The sequence below is a fragment of the Syngnathus floridae genome, chromosome 16, assembly GCF_059516105.1.
Source record: "Syngnathus floridae isolate MCC-2025c chromosome 16, RoL_Sflo_1.0, whole genome shotgun sequence".
In the NCBI taxonomy this organism is placed as follows: domain Eukaryota; kingdom Metazoa; phylum Chordata; class Actinopteri; order Syngnathiformes; family Syngnathidae; genus Syngnathus; species Syngnathus floridae.
The window spans coordinates 7,999,052-8,022,738 of NC_142428.1; the positions used below are offsets into that span (position 1 = coordinate 7,999,052).

At 40.9% G+C, this 23,687-nt stretch overlaps 3 protein-coding genes across 3 annotated transcripts; 2 read left to right on the forward strand and 1 right to left on the reverse strand.

The window, feature by feature from the left end:
* Positions 1–605: 605 nt before the first annotated feature.
* Positions 606–4,443, reverse strand: LOC148385484 (uncharacterized). The gene is made up of 3 exons (XM_088400738.1): positions 4,279–4,443; positions 2,691–2,797; positions 606–2,520 (listed from the first exon to the last, which is right to left on the reverse strand). The coding sequence occupies exons 2-3, from the start codon at positions 2,788–2,790 to the stop codon at positions 1,013–1,015; spliced, it is 1,608 nt and encodes a 535-aa protein (XP_088256864.1). The 5' UTR covers positions 2,791–2,797; positions 4,279–4,443; the 3' UTR covers positions 606–1,012.
* Positions 4,444–5,012: 569 nt separating this feature from the next.
* Positions 5,013–12,624, forward strand: klhl28 (kelch like family member 28). The gene is made up of 6 exons (XM_088401153.1): positions 5,013–5,176; positions 5,889–6,149; positions 6,228–6,865; positions 6,953–7,396; positions 8,044–8,252; positions 8,455–12,624. Exons 2-6 carry the CDS (start codon positions 5,889–5,891, stop codon positions 8,616–8,618), a joined length of 1,716 nt encoding a protein of 571 aa, XP_088257279.1. The 5' UTR covers positions 5,013–5,176; the 3' UTR covers positions 8,619–12,624.
* Positions 12,625–13,170: 546 nt separating this feature from the next.
* mthfd1b (methylenetetrahydrofolate dehydrogenase (NADP+ dependent) 1b) lies at positions 13,171–22,341 on the forward strand. Its single transcript, XM_088401313.1, has 28 exons — positions 13,171–13,324; positions 14,783–14,867; positions 15,006–15,065; positions 15,140–15,193; positions 15,324–15,460; positions 15,641–15,741; positions 15,999–16,135; positions 16,441–16,552; positions 16,634–16,761; positions 16,869–16,966; positions 17,068–17,241; positions 17,371–17,507; positions 17,590–17,636; positions 17,937–18,044; positions 18,132–18,206; positions 18,304–18,406; positions 18,486–18,562; positions 18,730–18,870; positions 19,184–19,252; positions 19,393–19,504; positions 19,632–19,771; positions 19,937–19,978; positions 20,317–20,417; positions 20,517–20,694; positions 20,786–20,893; positions 21,173–21,325; positions 21,437–21,537; positions 21,828–22,341. The coding sequence occupies exons 1-27, from the start codon at positions 13,287–13,289 to the stop codon at positions 21,524–21,526; spliced, it is 2,805 nt and encodes a 934-aa protein (XP_088257439.1). The 5' UTR covers positions 13,171–13,286; the 3' UTR covers positions 21,527–21,537; positions 21,828–22,341.
* Positions 22,342–23,687: the final 1,346 nt, after the last annotated feature.

Here is a 23,687-nt window from a genome sequence, read left to right on the forward strand (position 1 = left end):
ATGGACCGTAGATATTGAAATCCCTAAATTCCTTGCAATTTTGCTTTGAGAAATGGTCTTAAACTGTTCAACTATCTTCTCACGCAGTTGTGGACAAAGTGGTGAACCTCACCCTATCCTTGCTTGTGAATGACTGAGCATGTTTGGGGAGGCTCCTTTTATACCCAATTATGATACCCACCTCTTCCCAATTAGCCTGATCACATGTGGGATGTTCTAAATAGGTGTTTGATGAGCTTTTCTCAGCATTCTCGGTATTTTTTGCCACCTTTCTCAACTTCTACTGGACGTGTTGCAGCCATGAAATTCTAAGTTAATTATTTGGCAAAAAACAATTGAGTTTATCAGTTTGAACATTAAATATGTTGTCTTTGTGGTGTATTCAATGGAATATGGGTTGAGAAGGATTTTCACATCGTTGTTTTTATTTACATTTTACACAATTTAATATAAATATAATTAATACAAATAAGACGCAGCAAATGAGCTTGAGACTTCAATATGAGTAGTGTGAAGTAAACAACTCTTTAATGAAATGTCTTAATGCATCTCAAGTACATTTTAACGTGTTATTAGCAAGGCAAAGTAACAAAAAAACTGGGGAATATCCAACACTATTTTATTTTTCATTTTATTGATCCACATGAACATGAAAAGCAGAACAAAACAAAATCCTAAACAGCCACTAATAAAAACTAAGCAACTCACCCTGAATATGAACAAACAACTAAAAACAAAATAAACATCAAGTATAATGAAAAATACAAAACTATTATCATCTCGAGGCCGGTTAACTTTATTTTCAAATTCATTGGTAAAACTAAAATGAAATGGACTTCTCACTGTAGTAAAGGAGTTCAGCATCTCAATCAAAAGGTGCATACTAGAATAGAATTGTCATAAAGTCTGCTCAAATAGAAGGTGAGAACTTCATGGATCATTGCTCATCTCCCCAAGACACTCCGAATTGTCAAAAGAGACTCTTTGGCAACTGACTGAGCAGGCAACAGGGTTAGGTGTGGGCTTCTGTGTGCCTGATTAAGCTTGCCCTCTGAGAGAATTGTTGGCCACAAACTGAGCATGAAAAAGGTTTCTCGCCAGTGTGGATTCTTGTGTGCCTTTTTAAATGTCCACTCTCAGAGAATTGTTGGCCACAAACTGAGCATGAAAAAGGTTTCTCACCAGTGTGGGTTCTTGTATGAGATTTTAAGTTTCCCTTGTGAGAGAATTTTTGGCCACAAACTGAGCATGAAAAAGGTTTTTCGCCAGTGTGGATTCTTGTATGAGATTTTAACTTATCCCTTCGAGAGAATTTTTTGCCACAAACTGAGCATGATAAAGGTTTCTCGCCAGTGTGGATTCTTGTGTGCATTGTTAAATGTTCCCTCCGAGAGAATTTTTGGCCACAATCTGAGCATGAAAAAGGTTTCTCGCCAGTGTGGGTTCTTGTGTGACTTTTAAAAGTTGTCCTGTGAGAGAAGTTTTGGCCACAAACTGAGCATGAAAAAGGTTTCTCGCCAGTATGGATTCTTGTATGAGATTTTAAGCTTCCCTTCTCGGAGAATTTTTGGCCACAAACTGAGCATGAAAAAGGTTTCTCGCCAGTGTGGGTTCTTGTGTGCGTTTTTAAATGTCCATTGTGAGAGAATTTTTTGCCACAAACTGAGCATGAAAAAGGTTTCTCACCATTGTGGATTCTTGTATGAGATTTTAAGTTTCCCTTCTGAGAGAATTTTTGGCCACAAACTGTGCATGAAAAAGGTTTCTCGCCAGTGTGGATTCTTGTATGAGATTTTAAGCTTACCCTTTGAAAGAAGCTTTGGCCACAATCTGAGCATGAAAAAGGTTTCTCGCCAGCGTGGGTTCTTGTATGAGATTTTAAGCTTCCCTTCTCAGAGAATTTTTGGCCACAAACTGAGCATGAAAAAGGTTTCTCGCCAGTGTGGATTCTTGTGTGCACTGTTAAATGTTCCCTCCGAGAGAATTTTTGGCCACAATCTGAGCAGAAAAAAAAAATCTTTCTTGTTTGCATTCTCATGTGTCGTTTCAAGCTCCTGCTATGAGCAAAAAAAATTCCACAGTGAGAACATTGCCTGTGTTTGTTTTGAGACTCATCAGCAGCAGCAGGAACATGTGACAACACCTCACAACTATCTGACGGTAGAGCTGCTTGTGATCCTCCACAGTGGTCTCCATTACTTACTCTGGTCATTTGTTGACTTGAGCTGCAGCTTGGAGGCTCCACCCCTGTGCTCACCTTATGTTGACCCTCATCTAAACACGTCACAGGAACACCAGTCAATGGCATCTTGCAGGTATCTTCCTCCTCTCTTCTAATGTCGCAGGAGTCCTCTCCCTCCTCTACATTACAAGGCCGCTCCGGCTCTTCCTCTTTTATAGTGCATAGAAACTTCTGCTCCATTTGTTCATTGAAGTGGTGGACCTCTTTGCCCACATCTTCCTCTTTAATGCGAGTGCGGTCTGGCTCCTCCTGCTTAGGATGAATAGCTTCACTGATGTCTGCAAAACAAGACAAACACATCTTAACAATGAAAGTTACAGTTGAAGAGAAACTGGCAAAACCTATGCAAGGACTTTTTCAATCAGCATATCACACATGATTTCAATAGAATTCTATTAAAAATAAACACTGGAAGAGGATTCATAATAGAAGCTAGACGTGTACTAACCTGCTCTGCGCAACACAACATAAGGCTGCAGCCAAAGATGCTCCAGTCGTCGACGACTGCGGTCCTTTTCCTTCACGTACTCTGCTGTGGTCCCAGACATTTTCACACTGCAATCACAACACTTGTTCAAAAATGTTTGGCTAAAAAAAGTGTCTTTTGGACAGCGGCGAGCGAGCTATTTGTTGAAGTAATTGAATATAGGTGATTCCGTATTTACACAATAGTATTTTGTGCTGTGCTAGATAGTTTGGCAAGAAAATACACTTAGTAAAAGACAGTCTAGTGACGCCTATGTACCTAGGAATTCCTAACAAAACGAAAATAGGTGTTGGAATAATTAGATCAACTCTTTAGCTTTTATCTATGCCATAGATTCTATGGATTGTTGTTGATTGAGGACGTTCGTCTTATTTTATATAAACATGACTGCTCAATCAGAGCACGTATACAGCACACAGAGCTGTGTAACCTTCCAATACACATAGGTACTGACCACACACACACACACACACACACACACACACACACACACACACACACACACACACACACATAAACACACACACACACACACACAGGGCAGTGACTCTTGCATAGATATCAAATAGTCAGGTGACGATACCAAATAGTCAGGCAACAGCAGAGCAGAACACGGGTGTCAAACTAATTTTTTCACGGGCTGCATTGTAGTCATAGCTTCTTTCGTTGGGCCATTATGACTGGCAACCCATATAAATGTATGAACACCTCATATTATATACAGTAAAAGCTACAAAACAAACTGGCAAATAACTCGTTTTCAAATCAGACGAGTAAAAACTGGTCAAATATTAAAAAGAAAAGATATTATTGAAAGTGAAGACAATTTGCAATTCCACTAATGGCACACAAATTTGATGCACAATTTGTCTTCGCGGCCCACATAAAATGATGTGGCGGGCCGTATCTGGCCCCCGGGCCTTGAGTTTGACATCCTTATAAGGACATCCTTTTGCTTTTCCGCCTTTACCGGGCAGCACAAAACCTTCTTACCTGGAGAGTGGGGGTTGTCGTTTCATCTGCTGTATTGCCGGGTGTACTGACCGCCATTAAACAACCAAGATCTTGCCAATAAAGAACCAACTATAACTCCACATCTTTAGTTTTCTTTCTCAACGACAGACATCTCAAGCAACATACAATAGGCGTCAACTTGTCTTGTTTACACCGTTACAAAGCAACCCAATACACAAAACGAAATTTCATGTAGATCGGACCCGTTTTAGCAAACGTGATTACGTGTTATCATCTGGTCGAGTGCATGAGGGCATTGAGATTTAAAATCCGGAGCATCCCTGCCTGCAACTATCACTGCTAATCCTCGACTTTGAGTATTTCCACAGTATTGCTCTTGGTACAGGCAAGAACCAACATTTGAGATCCAACATTCGTCGAGGATAATCAAGCTAAATATCATAGAGTTAGCATTGTGGTAGTTACCTTGCTAATGAAAGCAGCCCGCACTTCTGTACTGCAACCAAGCAGTACAACAAATAACGTTGCTAACGTGCTGCTAACATGATAACTTAGGTCCATCGTCGAAACTTACCTCTTTCGTCGTTGCGGTTGTCGTGTAGCTAATGTTACTGATCCACCACATAAGTTGCGTGTTTATCAGATGCAGGCAAATGGAAGGCGATACGCGCCTGTTTGAGTGCTTTAAACCAAGCGCGGTTTTGTCGTTGTCGCTACTTCCTGTTACGTAATGATGATGTCATTTGAGTCAGGTCCCGGACGCCCTATAGCCGCCAGATACGACCCGCCACATTATTTTATGTGGCCCGCGAAGACAAATTGGGCATAAATTCGTGTGTCATTACTTTGGGATGTGGGAGGAAACCGGTGTGCCCGGAGAAAACCCACGCGGGCCCGGGGAGAACATGCAAACTCACATAGGGAGGGCTGGAGGTGAATCGAAACCATACCCTCTGAACTGTGAGGCGGACGTGCTACCCAGTTATTATTATTATTATTATTATTATTATTATTATCATTATTATTATTATTATTATTATTATTATTATTATTATTATTATTATTATTATTATTATTATTAGTAGTAGTAGTAGTAGTAGTATTAAACGTACTTTACTATAGTAGTGTTCATGTTAGTAATTATAAATAATCTTTTTTATTTTTTTATTGTTTTTTATAGTACCCATAATCGCATTATTCACATCCTTATATTTGAAATAAAAACAAATAATATTAGCTTTTATTTTGAAAGGAGTACAAGTGGTTGTGCTGTTAGTTTGAAAGTAACGGAAGTGGTGTGCTATTTACACGCTCATTATAAAACGAATTTATCTGTAGCTTTGTGGCTAGCTTGGCAGTGGGTTGTTTTGCTTGATAGCCGCCCGGGGTTCCCTCTCGTCACTGCTGAACTCCCGTCACTGCAAAATCGATCACCACAGCGGCTCAGCAGACGGCGCACGATTAAGTTCCAGGTTCGTTTTGCTCGTGTCGTAATGACACGCAACTTATTAGCGGACAGCTTACCAAAATGTTACGTTTTGTCTGTCTCTGTCAGCCATGTTACTGTATATCAATCAATGATGCAGCTCGTAACCGTGTTTATTTTTAGCAGCTATTTTCTGCAGTGCTACTCCATACAGAACATATAGGTCTAGTGTTTTTTTTCTTGTAATGTCATGTTCCTGACAATTCCGCATTTTCGTGTAAATGCTAACACGCGGCCGTCAGAAATGTGTTAGTGCTAAATTTAGCGGTGTTTGGGTTGACTGTACTAGCTAGCACTCAAGATGATGTGACGCTAAGAGGTAGTTAGCAAGCTTTCAATCGTGCAATTATTTGACAAACCGTGTAGAAGCACTTGTCAATAAACTCGTTACCCTTTCGATTGTGATAGAATCTATTGTCACACACGCGCTGTAGCTCTAGACGTTTTATTAAAAAAACGTTGCCTGCCATTGAACCTGCATCTTTAGCACAAGATGCTCATGGTTACTTAAAGCTGCTCTGAATGATGGAAGCCTTTCACCAATATTTTATGAATCTAAAACAGCATGTCATTTCCTTGCATGTCTTTTATATACCTTGTTTTTTCAGGTGTCTAACTAAAGGAAAATATTACAGTTTAGAGTTTGGATTAGAGAAAAACTGTCAATATAACGTCATTTGATGTGCTTCTGCTTCCAGATGGACCAGCAGGACCAGTCTTATATGTTTGCCAGTCTCACACGGCCGCATTCTGAACAACTGCTGCAAGGCCTCCAGCTCTTGCGGCAGGACCACGAACTATGCGACATTGTGCTCCGGGTGGGCGATGCCAAAATCCATGCCCACAAAGTAGTGCTGGCAAGCATTAGTCCCTACTTCAAGGCCATGTTCACAGGTAACCTGTCCGAAAAAGAAACCGCTGAGGTTGAATTCCAGTGTATTGACGAGACAGCCTTGCAGGTAAGATGGAAGCCGCTTAAAATGAAATAATAATTTTTCTACCGTTATTTTCCTGACTCTGTTTCTCACTTCTCATAGGCCATTGTTGAGTACGCATACACTGGCACAGTGTTCATCTCCCAGGAAACTGTAGAATCTTTGCTACCGGCAGCCAACCTACTCCAGGTCAAGCTAGTACTAAAGGAATGCTGTTCCTTCCTGGAAAGCCAGCTGGATGCTGGGAACTGTATCGGTATCTCTCGTTTTGCAGAGACATATGGCTGTCATGATCTATGCCTGGCTGCAACAAAGTTCATTTGTGAGAATTTCGAAGAGGTCTGTCAGACTGAAGAGTTTTTTGAACTGACGAGGGCAGAGCTGGATGAAATTGTGTCCAATGACTGTCTTAAGGTGGTAACGGAGGAGACTGTATTTTATGCCTTGGAGTCTTGGATTAAATACGATGTAACGGAACGACAGCAGCATTTGGCTCAGCTCCTGCACTGTGTACGCCTTCCACTTCTCAGCGTCAAATTTCTAACTCGTTTATATGAAGCAAATCATCTCATACGAGATGACCACGCATGCAAACACTTGCTCAACGAGGCCCTCAAATATCATTTCATGCCTGAGCATAGACTCTCCTATCAGACTGTGTTGTCTGCAAGACCAAGGTGTGCCCCAAAGGTACTGCTGGCAGTAGGAGGCAAGGCTGGACTATTCGCCACATTAGAAAGGTAATCACCAAATGCTAGCAGTTGTTTTCTTCCCTTTTGTATGTTACCAGTATAGCTAACAGATGTAATCTGCTTTTTTTCTTGCAGCATGGAAATGTATTTCCCTCAGACGGATTCATGGATAGGACTAGCGCCACTCAGTGTTCCCAGATATGAGTTTGGAGTGGCAGTGCTTGACCACAAGGTGTATGTGGTGGGAGGCATCGCCACACACATGAGACAGGGCATTAGCTACAGGAGGCACGAAAGCACGGTGGAGAGCTGGGACCCTGAAAGTAACACCTGGTCTTCAGTAGAGCATATGGCCGAGTGTCGCAGCACACTTGGCGTGGTGGTCCTGGCTGGAGAGCTGTATGCACTTGGAGGCTATGATGGCCAATATTACCTCCAGTCAGGAGAAAAGTACGTCCCCAAATTGAAGGAGTGGCAGCCTGTGGCACCAATGACCAAGTCCCGCAGCTGCTTTGCCACCGCTGTGCTGGATGGCATGGTTTATGCTATTGGAGGATATGGACCGGCTCATATGAACAGGTACGATTCAGTTGTGAAATAACCAAATGTGGGACGGCATGAGCTGCTTTATTAAAACCAGGAAGTGGCACACACAGTGTTTTTCGAAAAAGTTTTTTAAATCTAGTAATCAAAGCGCCGAATGTCGTGTTTCTGAGAAAAAGGCGAGAGGCTTGTTTATGAGTGAAGTCAAAAGTGAAGTGGAAGCTGAAGTTTCAGTGAGTGCCGTTGCTGTGGCTCATTGGTAAGCACTGTCTCTGTTGCTCGTTTCCTTGACTCCCAAAAGCCTTCAGGAGTTTGTGTTTGAACAGAAACCCTCAGGGGACTGATGCCCCCCCCCCCCCCCCCCCCCCCCCGCCCCCTTTCCTCCCAATGGCTTTTGTTCTCTTGCCTCATGCAAAACAATCCCAGATTGCAAATGTTCCAGTGTGTCTTTGGGAGGATTCATTTAATCGATTTATATGGAGCCAAATTTATGTTGCATGGGTCACAACAAAGTTAGGTCTGTTTTATTTGGTTGCAAACTATGTTGGTATAGTTTCAAGAAAAATATTTTGAAATTCAAGTGCAAACAAATTCCATGCCGTCGTAGGCTACTTCTTACTATCTTAACGACTACTGTCCAGTAGATGACTAGTAAATGTTACTTATGCCTCTTCTTCATACAGTGTGGAGCGGTACGACCCGAGCAAAGATGCCTGGGAAATGGTAGCCCCCATGGCAGACAAGAGGATTAATTTCGGCGTGGGTGTCATGCTTGGCTTCATATTTGTGGTGGGAGGACACAATGGGGTCTCGCACCTGTCCAGCATCGAGAGGTATGACCCACACCAGAACCAGTGGACAGCCTGTCGACCAATGAACGATCCACGCACTGGTGAGTTAATATTGTACAGTCGTTGAAAATTACATTTTAATATTGCCGGGCCACATATGGTATCTATTCAAAATTTGGGGAAGCCATGATATTTAGCATTAACCTGACTCAGTGTTCGTTCGACTTTTCCAAATTGTCATCATATGATAATTTGGATTCAGTAAACATTCATAGAATTGTATCAACTTTTTGTGTCTTACAGGTGTGGGTTCTGCCATAGTGGACAATTACCTCTATGTCGTGGGAGGTCACTCAGGATCATCTTACCTGAACACTGTCCAACGCTATGACCCCATCTCAGATAGCTGGTTGGACTCCAGCGGCATGATTTATTGCCGCTGTAACTTTGGTCTGACTTCCCTTTGACCCATGGCCCAACCAACGAGCACCTAATGAGTCAACTTGAATACGAAGCTGCAATCCCCCCGCCTCCCCCCCGTTGAATCCTTATTCCGTCCCCACATCCTTTTCATCCTCGAGGTGCAAAGGATTGCCAAACACCAGCATGAGCAGCAGTGGACAACAAGCTTGCTGGCTGGCTGGCGGGATGTATGCGATCGCCTGGCTTCCTGGCTGGTCAGGTGGGGTGTTGGGGGATGCGTCTGCAGAGAAGATAAAGAGCCTTGTGCTGACATGGCAATGGCTGCTGCTCCGGCCATGGGGACACGTCTGCTTTATGTCTGCTGGACCACAATGAAGACTTGGAGCCATTTTCCAGAGGATTATGGGGGAAAAAAAAAAAGAATTGTCACGGTTTTGTTTAAAAATTCTTGTACTTGAGCAAACTGTTTGCCCCTATTTAGCCATTGATCATTTATTTATTTATTTTCTACTTCTCCCCCCTCCCTCCCCCCGCTGCAACGAGGACCTTGTGTTCAACTGCTGCAAAAGAGTAGACGGTGTAGTCGTATGAATGTTTGTTGGCCAGGTAGCTGTGTGTCCGTGCGCGTGTCCGTGTGTATGCTTAAGGGGTATCTGCATGTCGGATAGGATTGTTTTGGTTTTGCGTCTGCATGCAGAATAGATACTCGTGCGTGCAGACACGAGGTTCTGCATTACGATATATGCTTCACAAAAGTAGGATTTCAACTCTTTCTATTTTCTCAACAAGGGCTGCGTTTCTCTCACTTGTAAATAGTCTAAATTAAATGTATAGATATAAATATATCCTTAGTGCATCGCCTGTAAATGTTTGATCACACTGGGTCAATCGTGTGTATGCGTGTGAAAAGGTGTCACGTTCCTCCATTCTCTGTTCTCACCCCTTTTGCATCTTTAAAAGTCACATCGTGCTCTCGCTTGTCTTTTGTTGAACCTGACCCTCTGTGCACCCTTTGGTCTGTCTGCAATGCCAACTGGTGCTATATTTAGGATTCAATGCGGGTCTGTGTTGCCTCGCACAACTGGGTCAACCTCTGTCTGCTTCTTATAGCTGTCTGGTGTTCATCTGTTAAAGCACATGCACCGTACAAAGAGCACTGAAAGAGAAGTTCGCTCTATCTCTTCGAAGAATAGCCACTCCAAAGACAACAAGCAGACTCATTGACCACCTCCAAGCAGGTTAAAACGCATTCCCCATTCAAGCAAGACTTTGGTCACAAATATATAAAGATATAACCTATATATATATATATATATATATATATATATATATATATATATATATATATATATATATATATATATATATATATATATAGTGCCAAAGCATCTTTTTTATCCTAAATTGCAGCCGTCAGTTCTTGTGTGCATCAAAATAAAAATGTCTGTTTTTCTTTGTCGTGGCGTTAGATGCTGTCTAACAGTTGCGCCCCAGTAGATTAATGGAAGTGTTATTGATTAGATTCTTATTTTCAGACAAATGATAGAAATGTTTTCGTTGTTACCTGCTGCCGATAGTTTCGACTGCGCGCTCCAGTCTTCTTCAGAGCCGTCATCCGACGTGTCATTTATTCATTGGGCGGCTCGGCAGACCTGTCAAAAGCCGCCGAGCCGGCCCGTCCCCCCCTGGTGGTTTTTGACTTGTTCTCCTTTGTTTATGGCCCATCTTGGATATTGACAACGTGTGAGAACTTGTTGAATGAGTGTTTCCTCCTCCTGTCTGTCTTTATCTTCAGTTATGGTGGTGGTCCGGTCGTATAATGTTCTGACTACTGATAGTTTGTGTGCTATGGGGTGTTCTGATGTCCAGAGGAGGTACTGGTCCGTATGGGTGGGTTTCCTGTAAACTGTAATCTTGATGCTGCCATCGTCTTTGTGGTGTATGTTCATGTCCAGGAAAGATATGGTCCGGTTTATTTCCTCTTCGTGTGTGAATTGTATGTTGCCAGTGTTGTCCATGGTGTTCAGATGGTTGGTGAGCTCTTGTGTGAGTCCAGATTTAATTTTTTTCCCAGGATGTCGTCAACGTATCTTTTCCAGAATGTGGGTTTACAGAGAGTGGGTGCTGTGTTGATGGCTTTGGTTTCCAGGTCTTCCATGAAAAAACTGCTCATTGCGGATAGTGGGTCTCCCATTGCGAATCTTCTGTGATGGCACGTTCTGTTGAGTTGGGGAGCTCCTGCTGATTCTCTGATTTCTTTGATCTTGCCGCCCCCTTTGCCGATGAGCGTGCCGCACTGGCTGGCAGGCACAACGAGGCGCATGGTGACTGGTGGTTTGCTGGTGGCTGTACTGTTAGTCATGGAGGTGCTTATGTCCTCCTCCAGTTTCTCTATGATCATGGAGAACATTTTGAAAATGGAGGTGGTGGGTCCTGCCAGGGTTATGATCCTCTCTGGACAGTTCCCATCAGAGATGTTGATGTGGGTGCCACTCTCTTCTCTCATTTTCTTCCCTGACTCTCCTTTCTTGCCAATGATACTTCCAACCTCCTTTCCATACATGAGTAACCTGATGGTTAAGGTGACATTAAGTCCTCCTTCAACTAGACTTGAGTCCATTGATGGAGCTGGATGTGATATACTCGAGTGAATCTTTGGTCACAGGCCAAGTGCCCGAGCCGTCTTCACCAACGTGGAACCGTTGGCCAGGAAAGCGCAGCGGAATTTGGCGTCTTCTGAGGAAGACTGGAGTGCGCAGTCAAAACTGTCAGCAGCAGGTAACAACGAAAACATTTCTATCATTTGTCTGAAAATAAGAATCTAATCAATAGCATTCAGAAGACATTATGAAACTAATCAAAATAATGGAAGTGTTGTTCATGTTTGAGCGTCATCAACATACTAATATGAACACTTTTGTTTGCAAGGTCCGAGTTGCACTTACCCCCCCAAAAAAAGTTTGACACATATTGTAAGATGCGCATATAGTATGCATTTACGATAATGGCATTTACGTCATGCAATAAGAAAAATATGAAGTTGTGCGTCTTTAAAAAGCCAAGGCAATCTTGTTTTTGCTGTAACGGAGCACGTGTTGATTAACACTTGTGGCCGCTGATGTCCGATCACAGGCTACTTGATGACGTAAGCCTCATTTTGATGTGCATGCTTGTTCATTCCATTCATGTTTTCTTTTTAGGAACAGGTAGATTCAAACTGACTGTTTCAGGTGTACAAGAATTGCAACTTTTTGTGTGTTTGTGCATTGTCGCTCTAAAGGAGATGTGTTCTTCTGCATTGCCCCTGATATGCTAAAAGTCACCGTTTAGTACTTCAATTAAAATAAGAGACTTTAGATTAGGTTTAAATTATAAAGGCCGTGATATTGTGCGTTTTTCTTTCAATTTTTCAAACATGTAATTTACTAAGATGTGAATGGGTGCTGTATTTATGATTTAAATTTTTGTTTCATGTCCTGTAGTCTTATCAACTTTTTTTTTGTGTTTTTTTTGTTAACACCCTTCCAGAATGGGCTGCACAAATTATGCAGGCGTAATTTTGTGCCGTCACCATCATGTCTGTTAAATACAATGTTTTTGTTTTGTTTTCTATTTGTGTAGGCCAAACTGCTTTTGGCGTGAAGCTGATAGTAAATCTGCAAACGTAAATCTGCAAAAAGAAAAAGGATGTTAAACCCGAGTTTGTACACTTGTGGCCTATCTAATGTCATTGGCACCACTTTCACCAAAGTGCTTGTTCAAAGAAATCTGATGGACGACCACTTGTACGTTTGTGTAAAGAAAAAAAAATGATGTCAATGTTAGCCAAATGACCACTCTGCTTCTTCGTCTTTATTTTTTCTATGTCCCATTGTGCGACAGGCAATGATGTTGAATTTAACTATCCTGTGGATTAGTACTGGAAATACATGCTAACCCTAGCAACAGTAGCCTTCCACTTTTGAATGAAATCCATTTTACATACATTGTAGTCAGTCTGTGAGGTGCAGTTGTACCCAGTTTTAAAATAAATGCCTGCCTTAAACGGTACAGTCTGCTTTTCTTATACATGTCAATACAATGCAAAGTATCATCAAATGCTATGTATTACAAATAAACTTCATATATACGCAGAAATATAATACATACAAGAGATTGTGCAGCTAAATCACGTGCCATTCTTAAAAGCCAACATGCATATGCAATCCAAATGGTAGGGGGCACAGGAAATAATTATATTAATACCGTATGCGCCTCTTTGTTCAAGAACGTAGCGCCCCCTTGTGTGTACCTACGGGGAAAACATCACCTATCAGTGTCCAATCTGTTAGAATTTTCTAATGTAAAATGCGAGCCACGGCTCAACGAAGGGTCAGGAGTACTGAGCTACACACTTTGTTGAAAAGAAAACACGACTGACACTAAATAATAGTATGTTTCCCTTATTTCAATCTTAATTGGTGGATTGAATCTTTAGTCGGGCTAAAGCAAGCACTCGATTGGTTTTCAAGGATTGACAGTTTCACGATAACCCCGCCTATTTCTGTGACGAGCACGCCGATTGGTCAAAGTGAGTACAGTGATCCCGGATAGAGCGTTTTACGTCAGTTTTGTCGCTTTACGTCCCAAAAGTCTTGAGGCATATACAGTATTTTAGGAACCAGTGCGCGTGGTCCAGAAAGGAGATACGAACGATCTGTCAACCTACTAAGATGCCAGCACAAGTCATACATGGGAAAGAGGTTTCGGCGTAAGTCTGTGTTTATTTTTTATTTTTTTGTTTTACAGTCATGTGCCTCAAAGCAGTGTTGATTTGACCGAGCTCACCGCGGCATGGTGGTGGTCATGTGTGCGGGACGATTGGCAACTACACTAAGTCAAGCCTCCTTATCCTGCAAAATCAGAATTACTTTTGTGCGTTTTACCTGCATATATTGTGAAATCATCATCCCACATTTGAAGAATGATTATTAATGTAAATTGCGGTGTCTTCTTTTGCAAGGTGTAGACCACGTGAGAGTCGCATGTGTTTGAAAAATTAGAAGTTCATAATGTGATGAGGATTACCCTGTCGAGGAATCGTTATTTTACTAATCGATTATAAAAAGATCTGTTATGTAATATTGACTTCAACAGGCCTGACTGTGCAATGAGTGATGAGTGCCGAATTACGCAACAATTTAGGGTACTTGTGATGTGATCTTTGTCCTCTTTGACAGTTTACCAGGTACATTTGTCAGCTACTATGTTAGTTCCAACAACGTAACGTTTGATGTTAAGATACAGTTAAGCAACAATTGTAATGTTACTTCTGATAATCAGAACATTTAGTTCCATTGTGCAGCAGTCACAAGACCTGGCAGCCATGCACTCATTAGCTGATTATTTATTACACGAAGCATTACACAATCTGTCATTCTAATTCTAATTCCCATTTTATACTATTCAACTGATATTTCCATAATTTTTTTGGTGAGGACCTAAAGTTTGCTGCTACGTTTTCAAATAAGTACAACAATCAACTAATTTGTGGTTTTATTCACGTTTCCAGCCAGCAAATGGATATTTCCCTCCTAACTTGTCTGGGTAAATGCTGTCATGCATGTGTAATCAAGAGCTGTTAAATGACTTGCTGTATGCAACTCGTGCAAAGTCACGTTCTAAATTAGTTCCCCTCCTTTAAAAACTCATAGTTTGTCTCTCATTTCCATCTGATGTGGCTAGAATAAATATGTGGGACTTTGTTTTGTGCCATAAAACAAATAATTGCAATCAGTGTTAAGATTGATTCACAGAGAGGAAATGATAACATTAGTTTGACTGCTGCAAAATGAAGTCCAGTGATCTCCAGTGTCACCTTTGTCTTGTGCGTTTAACTTTTGATTGACTCAGCTGACTTAGTTTAGCCTCATGAAAAGCTGCTTTATTTGACCAATTCCTTACCATTAAATGATTAAAGTTAATTCCTTGGTCATCTTAGGTGGACTGTATTAGTATTTTATATATATTTTTTTTTCATTAGATATTACACACAATATAACCTAATATACTGCTCAAATAAAACTACAAATGCTACTACAACACAGTTATATAATTCAGACAGAAATATATCCAATAAAGTAACACAATGAATTATTTGTATATATATAACACTGCTTCACAACAAAGATTATACAAGTAAAACTTGCTTGTGTTTCTTCTTTGTTAGGAAGGTGAGGGAGAACTTGAAGAAGGATGTAGAGCAGATGAAGCTTCAGGACCCCAACTTCCAACCTGGTCTAGTGATTTTACAGGTGCATTATATGTTCACATGAATTGCCATGTGTTTTTCCTATTGTTTCTGCTTTCCAAATATCTCTATATTAAAATGGATCTCTGTCAGAAGTCAGTGTTCTGTAATTCTTGAAGCAATGGTGTGCTTGCCTCAATAGGTTGGAGATCGTGATGATTCCAATCTCTATATTGGCATGAAGCTAAAGGCTGCATCGGAGGTAAGCGTTTTCTTTCCCAGCTTCACTTGTCCTGTAAGACATATCAAACATGAGCTCTTTGTCTTGTCGAGTAGATTGGAATAAAAGCCACACACTTGAAACTTCCCAACACAGCAACTGAGGAAGAGGTGAGGACAATGTCTGGAATGTCTAAACCTTTGAAATTAACTTTTAGATTTAGACTACCAAGGCCTTAAAAGAATGTGGCACGGTAGTTAAATTAACAAATTAAATTTGAACAAGTTTTTCTCTCCACAGATTCTCCACAGCATCACAGAGGTGAATGAGAATTCTTCTGTCCACGGTCTCATTGTCCAGTTGCCCTTAGACTCGGTCCACAAGATCGACACAGAGAAGGTGACAAATGCTGTGGCACCTGAGAAGGATGTAGATGGGTAAGGACATTTACTCTTTTTTTTTTCACTTGAATATTTATCGTTACTTATCGCTATCTAGGTTATTCAGTTAGCCTTTTGTTAGTTATAAGGATGCGGTTAAAAAAAGAAAGCTTAAAGTCGACAGTAAGGATCGAATAATTGCCCTGATATGTGTTTGTGTCTTGTATTTGTTTTAAGGCTTACAAGCATAAATGCTGGGAAGCTGTCTCGTGGAGATCTGAGCGACTGTTTCATCCCATGCACTCCAAATGGCTGTATGGAACTGATCAGACAGACTGGTAAATAGAGCAAGATACTAAAATCTCTAAAGACCCTGTAAAGTAACAAAAATGTCTTGTAAATTTGACATATCACACATTACTGTTAAGAAGTCTGCCAAATTTGAATGAATAAAAAATTCCAGGGCTGCTTGCAGCTAATAGTGGCCTATAGCAACTAGCCACAATTTGACTTTACAGGGGCTTTAAAGAGGCTTTTACAATATGCCGACAACAACAAAAATGAAAATATCTCTTTCTCTCCTGCTTCCTTGCAGGTGTGTCAGTGACAGGTAAACGTGCAGTGGTGATAGGTCGTAGCAAGATTGTAGGCGCACCAATGCATGACCTTCTGCTGTGGAACCACGCCACCGTCACCACATGTCATTCCAGAACTCTGGAATTGGCTGAGGAGGTAACTGCTTGTCAGATCGAAATTATTTTCTAAATTGGGGGCAGGAAAAGTATAACCTTTAATCCAGCCCACTGAAGTTTTTTTTCCCATTGAAACTTTGATTAAATTGAAACTGTCAATTAAAATGTAGGCCTATTTTCATCAATTTGTTTTTTTAGTTCAGGTTTTATTGATCTTATTAAATAATTGTTTCATTTATTGTGAATGGTACAGTTAAAAAAGTAAAACAGTTTTACATATAATAAGTGTCTCTTATATTTTATTAAATTTAATTACTTAGATTTAATTCTTATTCTTGCCTCTAGGTTGGCAAGGCAGACATCCTCGTTGTTGGCATTGGGAAAGCACAGATGGTGAAAGGGGAATGGATCAAGAAAGGAGCAGTAGTTATTGATTGTGGCATCAACTTCATTCCAGGTTCCATGTTTTGAAAAACTCAGTGGTCATTTCTTTTTTGTTAGTAAATCTTTTGTAGTTACCTTCATTTTTGTGTTGCAGATGAGAGCAAACCCAGTGGCAAGCGGGTTGTGGGCGATGTGGACTACAGCTCGGCCCAGGAGCAAGCAAGCTTCATCACGCCGGTTCCAGGTGGTGTGGGACCCATGACAGTGGCCATGCTGATGGCGGTAAGGTTAATTCGTAATGACAACTACTAAATGGAGTCATTTTATTTTAAAGAATATCACCGGAACATTTCTTTTTTTGGACATGACCTGTGACTGTGTATGTTTAGAATACAGTGCTGAGTGCAAAGCGTTTCTTGGAGAACCATCAACCAGGGAGGTGGACTATTTCTTATACCAAACTCAAACTACAGAAACCTGTGCCAAGGTTTGTCATCTAATCTGTATTTAAAATAAAAAAATCAACTATCCACAAGCAATTGGACTTGGGTCTAATGGTGTTTTTGGGTGACCTTTGTGTACTCACAGCGACATCGTAATTTCCCGCTCCTGCGCGCCAAAGCCCATCGACCGTCTAGCAAAAGAAGTGGGTCTGCTCTCAGATGAGGTGGACTTATATGGTAAAACCAAGGCCAAGGTCCACCTGAGCATCATCAAGCGGCTGGAGGCGCAACCAGACGGCAAATATGTGGTGGTTACTGGGTACGTCGCACATATAAAAAGAATTGTGCTTGTTTTTGGCTACGTAGATATCTTAACATGATTTTTAAATCTTCAAGGTAACTTAGAGCAATATTCACAGAATTCTCTGACATGATTTTCCATGTGTAGTATTACTCCGACTCCACTGGGAGAAGGAAAGAGCACCACCACCATCGGCCTGGTCCAAGCACTGGGAGCCCACATGAAGTTAAATGTTTTCGCTAACGTCCGTCAGCCTTCCCAGGGACCCACATTTGGCATTAAAGGTGATCTGAATTAAGATCTGCAGAAATTTGAACCTTTAGTGTCACACTTTTTATACTGAAGAGTTTTGCTTTATGTCCACAGGTGGTGCTGCAGGAGGGGGATATTCTCAAGTCATTCCAATGGAAGAGGTACTGTCCTTCAAAATTCTGACTTCTAATATATGAAAAAAAGAAAAGGAAAGAAAAACTTTTCATGCGAACCCAGCCTTGCCGCAAATGGCCGAATTCGTCTACATGAAATGCCCACAAAGTTGCCACTAGATGGCGTCAGAACAGTAGTAAAGCAAGGGCAAGGCAAGGCAACTGGTTTTGGTTTTAAATAAATCTTGTGACACCAGTCCTTAAATGTCACTGACATGCCCTGAGTATACTGTTTATGTATTTTAAAATGTTTTTATTTTTTAGATAGTAAACTAATTTTCTTTTCAGTTCAACCTCCACCTCACAGGTGACATCCATGCCATCACTGCAGCCAATAACTTGGTGGCTGCTGCCATCGATGCCCGCATGTTCCATGAGGCCACGCAAAGTGACAAGGTGGCTCCTCTCTTCTGTCTGTTGTTTATTTTATTTTTAAATTACAATATTAATCGCTACGGTCTTTGTGTCTGTGTGTATTTTAAGGCTCTGTACAATCGCTTGGTTCCCCTCAGTGGAGGACAGAGGACGTTCTCCCCGCTCCAGATCAACAGACTAAAAGTACTTTCTCTAATTAGTCTCATTGTTTCCCTTTTTTTTTTGCATCTTGTTCCATTGCAGTGCATTCACATTTGTGCTTTGTGCTTTTTCCTTTTAGAGACTAGGCATTGACAAAACGGATCCCACCGCACTGACTGAGGATGAGATCTCCCGCTTTGCGCGTTTGGACATTGATCCAAGCTCAGTAACCTGGCAGAGAGGTGAAAACAACAGATTTTTTTATAACCCCCATTTGTGGATATGTGTTCATTCAATTATGTTGTTTTTCATTACCACAAGTGCTGGACACCAATGATCGATTCCTTCGAAAGATCACAATTGGACAATCGCCGACTGAAAAGGGCTATACAAGAGAGGTATATAGAAAGGAAGCTATGCAACATTTTTAATGCAGCTTTTGTGTTGGAAGTCTTCAGATTATAGGAACTTCTGACTGAAAAAAAAGAAAAAAAATTAGCAGTAATTCCGGAGGCATTGTTGTACAAAAAAACATGCATATTTTTATGTCTGTGTTACCCTCCAGGCCCAATTTGACATCACAGTAGCCAGTGAAATCATGGCGGTGCTTGCCCTCACCAGCAGCCTGCAGGACATGCGTGAGCGGCTAGCCAAAATGGTGGTGGCCACCAGCCGTGGAGGACAGCCCATCACCACTGAAGACCTGGTTAGGAGCATTAAGTAACTCGTATCAACAATACAGTGGTACCTTGACTTACGGACTTTTGGAGTTACGCTCAGTAGATGTGCATTTACAAATATTTATCAAATAAGAAAAGTAGCCAAACACACAAATACAGAATGACAACCTGGCAATGAACCTGTAGTAGGAGTCAGAGCTCTTGATGTCATTCAAAGTGGCCACAATGTACCATTGTAAATTTTCACGCCCTAAATGACAATTAAAGAAGATATACACAATTTGTGACAGGATGGTAGAAAACATTGTTGAACATTTGTTATGTTTTTATGTCTTCCAGGGTGTGTGTGGTGCACTAACTGTGCTCATGAAAGATGCCATCAAGCCAAATCTTATGCAGACTTTGGAGGTGGGTGGAATGTTATGTTACTGCCTGTTATCAACTAGTTTATGACAAAAGAACTCTTAGGGGAAAAAAGAAAAGAGTGTGCAGACGAGCCGATTTAATTTAACAGTTTTGAGTCTTATTTGAGTCATCCAATTTTACAGGGAAATCCTGTATTTGTCCACGCCGGCCCTTTCGCCAACATCGCCCACGGCAACTCCTCCATCTTGGCTGATAAAATTGCTTTGAAACTGGTTGGACCAGAGGGCTTTGTTGGTAAGTGGAGAAAAACAGTTAATGTTTGTGTGTGCTCTCAAGAATAAATTTCTTGGCGACATAACTCGGTTTACCCTCCAGCTTTGAATCAGATGAACTTACACATATTGTGACTTTTACCACACAGTAACAGAAGCTGGCTTTGGAGCTGACATTGGGATGGAGAAATTCTTCAACATCAAGTGCCGATACTCAGGCCTGAGACCTCACGTGGTGGTTTTGGTGGCCACTGTCCGCGCCCTGAAGATGCACGGCGGGGGGCCAACGGTGTGTTTTCTCTCAACCACTTATCCACACAATATTTATTTAATTATAATAGCAATAATTGCTTTCACTGAAAACTGGCACGTCTTCATCATTTAGAGTGACTTTGAATATGTTCATTCTATTAATGGATAGATCTAAAGCATTAAAAATATATTTATTTTTCAGGTTACTGCTGGAATGCCGCTACCAAAGGAATATATTGAGGAGGTAATGTACTTTCTGCTGATGGACAATATTTCCCACCCACAGTAGCTACTGTGTCCTTTGTTAACTTGTTAAGATCAGTCATGTTAATTTTAAACCTGTGAGAGAACATTATCATATTTTAATGGACATCTAAACAGTTATCTGATTAATAGAGATGACAATGACATATGTGATAATATAATATAGTGGGCTAATATAGTGTGCCATTAACGTGGGCCCCTATCTTTCGTTTGCTGAATTAAAAAAATACTGTGCATTGTTAGCTTAAATTTTGTTTGTTTTATAAATATAAGCAATCAAACGTAACTTAATGTGTGCGTCTGTGATTATGTGGGTAGAACCTTGAGCTGCTGGAGAAAGGCTGCAGCAACATGAGAAAACAGATCGAGAATGCCAAACACTTTGGTGTGCCAGTGGTGGTGGCTGTCAATGCTTTCAAGTAAGTAGATCCTCTTCCCCCCCCAAACACTGCTGTTCACTTTCAAGCTGTTTTTAAATTGAGGAAATAGAACATATGATTAATTCATTTCTTACACAGGACTGACACTGATGGTGAGCTGGACCTGGTCTGCAGCATGGCCAGAGATGCCGGTGCCTTTGACGCTGTGCGTTGCAACCATTGGGCTGAAGGTGGAGCGGGTGCTCTTGCTCTGGGACAGGCTGTCCAGAGGGCTTCAAACGCCCCGAGCAGCTTCAAGTTCCTTTATGACTTGGAGGTACAGTATATGTTCAAGACAGCCCGCCAACTAAAAATCCCATGTTGTGTTCAGCCAAATAATTGTGTGTATATTCCTTTTTCATTATTAGCTTCCTATTGCTGATAAAATCCGAATAATCGCCCAGAAGATCTATGGAGCTGATGATATTGAACTTCTCCCAGAGGCCCAACACAAAGTGGAGCTCTACACCAAACAGGTCTGCAGCTCATCCTGTCTGCTTTTTTCCCTCTATAGAGGAATGAGAGTCATTCGAATTTGCTTATTAGGGAAGATCAATACCACTTCTCCGTTACTAGTACAAGTTCTTAATTATGGTATCGGCCGCCATTGTGAGTACTATAACTTGAAATAAGGATGGTATCGGTACGATACCTGGTATTGATACTTGCTAATTCCTCTTGCTGATTAAATCACAAGATCCACATCAGTATTGCCAAGGTAAAAATGTGTTTTTGTTCTCTTCCTTTTCCCTCAGGGTTTTGGCAACCTCCCAATCTGCATGGCAAAGACTCACCTATCGCTGTCCCACGAGGCAGACAAGAAGGGTGTGCCCACAGGCTTCATTGTGCCCATCAGAGACATCCGAGCAAGTGTTGGTGCAGGCTTCCTCTTCCCACTCGTTGGCACTGTAAGTTTTTCACTATAATATACTGCATTAGTGCATGAATAAGGATTTCATATTGTGAATTGTGTAATTATAATCCGCTTTTTTTATTTTTTTTTATTCTCTTGCTGCTAGATGCCCACAATCCCTGGCCTGCCCACCAGACCTTGTTTCTATGACATTGACTTAGATCCTGAGACTGAACAAGTCAATGGGCTCTTCTGAGCTGGATGCTGGTAAGAACGTTCCTTCCCATATCAGTCGTACAGCAAGCACTGTGCAAAAGTCGTAGGATTTGTTGTTGTTGTCTTAATTACACCTTTCATGCTGGTAGTATTTTTGACAAAACAAAACGAAAATACCACCCACAATTATAATGGCACCATTATAAACTCATTGAATCAGAGAGTAGCCTTATAACGGCCAGACAAAACGACAACACACAATTATTTTCACTTTTGTTTGTTGGAATTATGAGTACATGTAATCAATGTTTTGATCGCCCTCCCCTCTCTCTGTTTACCAGGCTGGTACACTGCTGTCTCCTGCAGATTCATTCTCAAGTTCTACCCTAGAAGCACCTTTGACTCCTGTCTGTAAAAAAAAAAAAAAAAACAGAAATTTCTTGAGATGAACATGCATTTTTCTGCTCCAAAAAATATAATTTAAAATTAAGGGTTAGTTCCCGGAAATCCAGATCCATCAAGTTAATATGGATAATACTTTTTTTAAAGCATCGATACCCACATGAGAATTTGCTGTTTTTGAAGTTCTAGTTTGAATGTGTATAAGTGTGTGTTATTCTGAAGAAATCACGGCAGATTTGCCTGGCGACTGAACTTCTTGGTCCTTTGAAATTAGTGATCAGCAATGTTGTCTTAAAATAATGTCACTTTGCCCCACTACATTCCAAATTTCAAGAAGAAAACAAAAGAATGCCTTTTTTTAATTGATTGTTCAGTATTTCTAACACTGTATGAAAGTGTCTAAAACTGATGTAGTATCAGACAAGTCTGCTCTAATAAAATATTTTTATCAAACCGTTGCTTCCTCTCTATTTCTCTCCCACTTTTCCTGAATGTTATTTCATCTTTGTCTCTTTTAGTAGGGTTACTGATAATGTAGTGGTATGTTCATGTTGGCCGGACTTGTGCATTGCAACTTTGTTCAGGATTTAGTCAGACGGGATAGGCTCTCACAGACTTTGGTCTTGATAATGAAAATGGATTAACTTTTAATTGAGACAAAGTCAGCCCAATCTCCAAATGTGTTATTTTTAAATGTATTTGGACAACAAACACACATAGCTGCTCACCATCAATCCTCACCTGATGGAAAAATATGACTCAAACGGTATGCTGTCTTCTGCCGAGTGACTTTTTGCATCGGACAGGTTGTAGATGTAGCCAGGCCTTGGTGTAGCCCAGGGGTGTCAAACTTATTTTTGTCGCGGGCCGCATCATAGTCATGGTTTCCTTCGAAGGGCCATTGAAACTGCCAACCCAAATAAATGTTTGAATGTCTCAAATTGTATCTAGTGTACGGTACTCAACAAACTAGTGAATGACTAGATGAATAACTAGTTTTCAAAACAGAGACTAAGAAAAACTGTTAACATATTTTAAAAATATGAATCGTAATAAAAATTGCTAGCAATGGATCTGTTTTTCTAAAAGTGAAAACAATTGGTAATTTTAATATTGACGAATTTGATGCACAATTTGTCTTCGCGGGCCACATAAAATGCTGTGGCGGGCCGTATCTGGCCCCCGGGCCTTGAGTTTGACACTTGGTTTAGCTGGTGAAAATGAACTCAATAATGTTATTGGCCACAGTAAATTCATGATTTAACAAAGGCAACAATTACTTTTACCACTCAAGATCAGGTGGCTTTGACAAGTTTTTCTCCTCTCAAAAATCACCATCTCAAAACTACATTTTGTGGGGAATAAAATCAGCTTTTGACAGAACAAGGGAGTAGTGATGTGCATTCGAGTTCTTTTAAGTGAACTGAATCTTTAGAATCATTTTACTCAAAAGATTCGTTCAATGAATGGTCCGCCCCCCCCACACACACACACTGATCCTTTATTGTTTTTTTTTTTGTTTTTTTTTTATAAATCAAATAATCAAAAATCATGGTTTTTATAAATCAAATAATCAAACATCATGGTCAAAGCTTAAATGAAAGTGAAAAGTGCCACACCCGCCCTCACCCCCACTTTCTGATTGGCTGTTTGATCTGTGACGTCACTCAGACACTACATTAGGTACACCACCATTTTCAAGTGTCCCAAATAACAGGCCACTTTATTAGGGAAATATCATGGTCAAAGGTCACAGGTGTCAAACTCCAGTTCTCAGGGCCGCATTCCAACATGTTTTC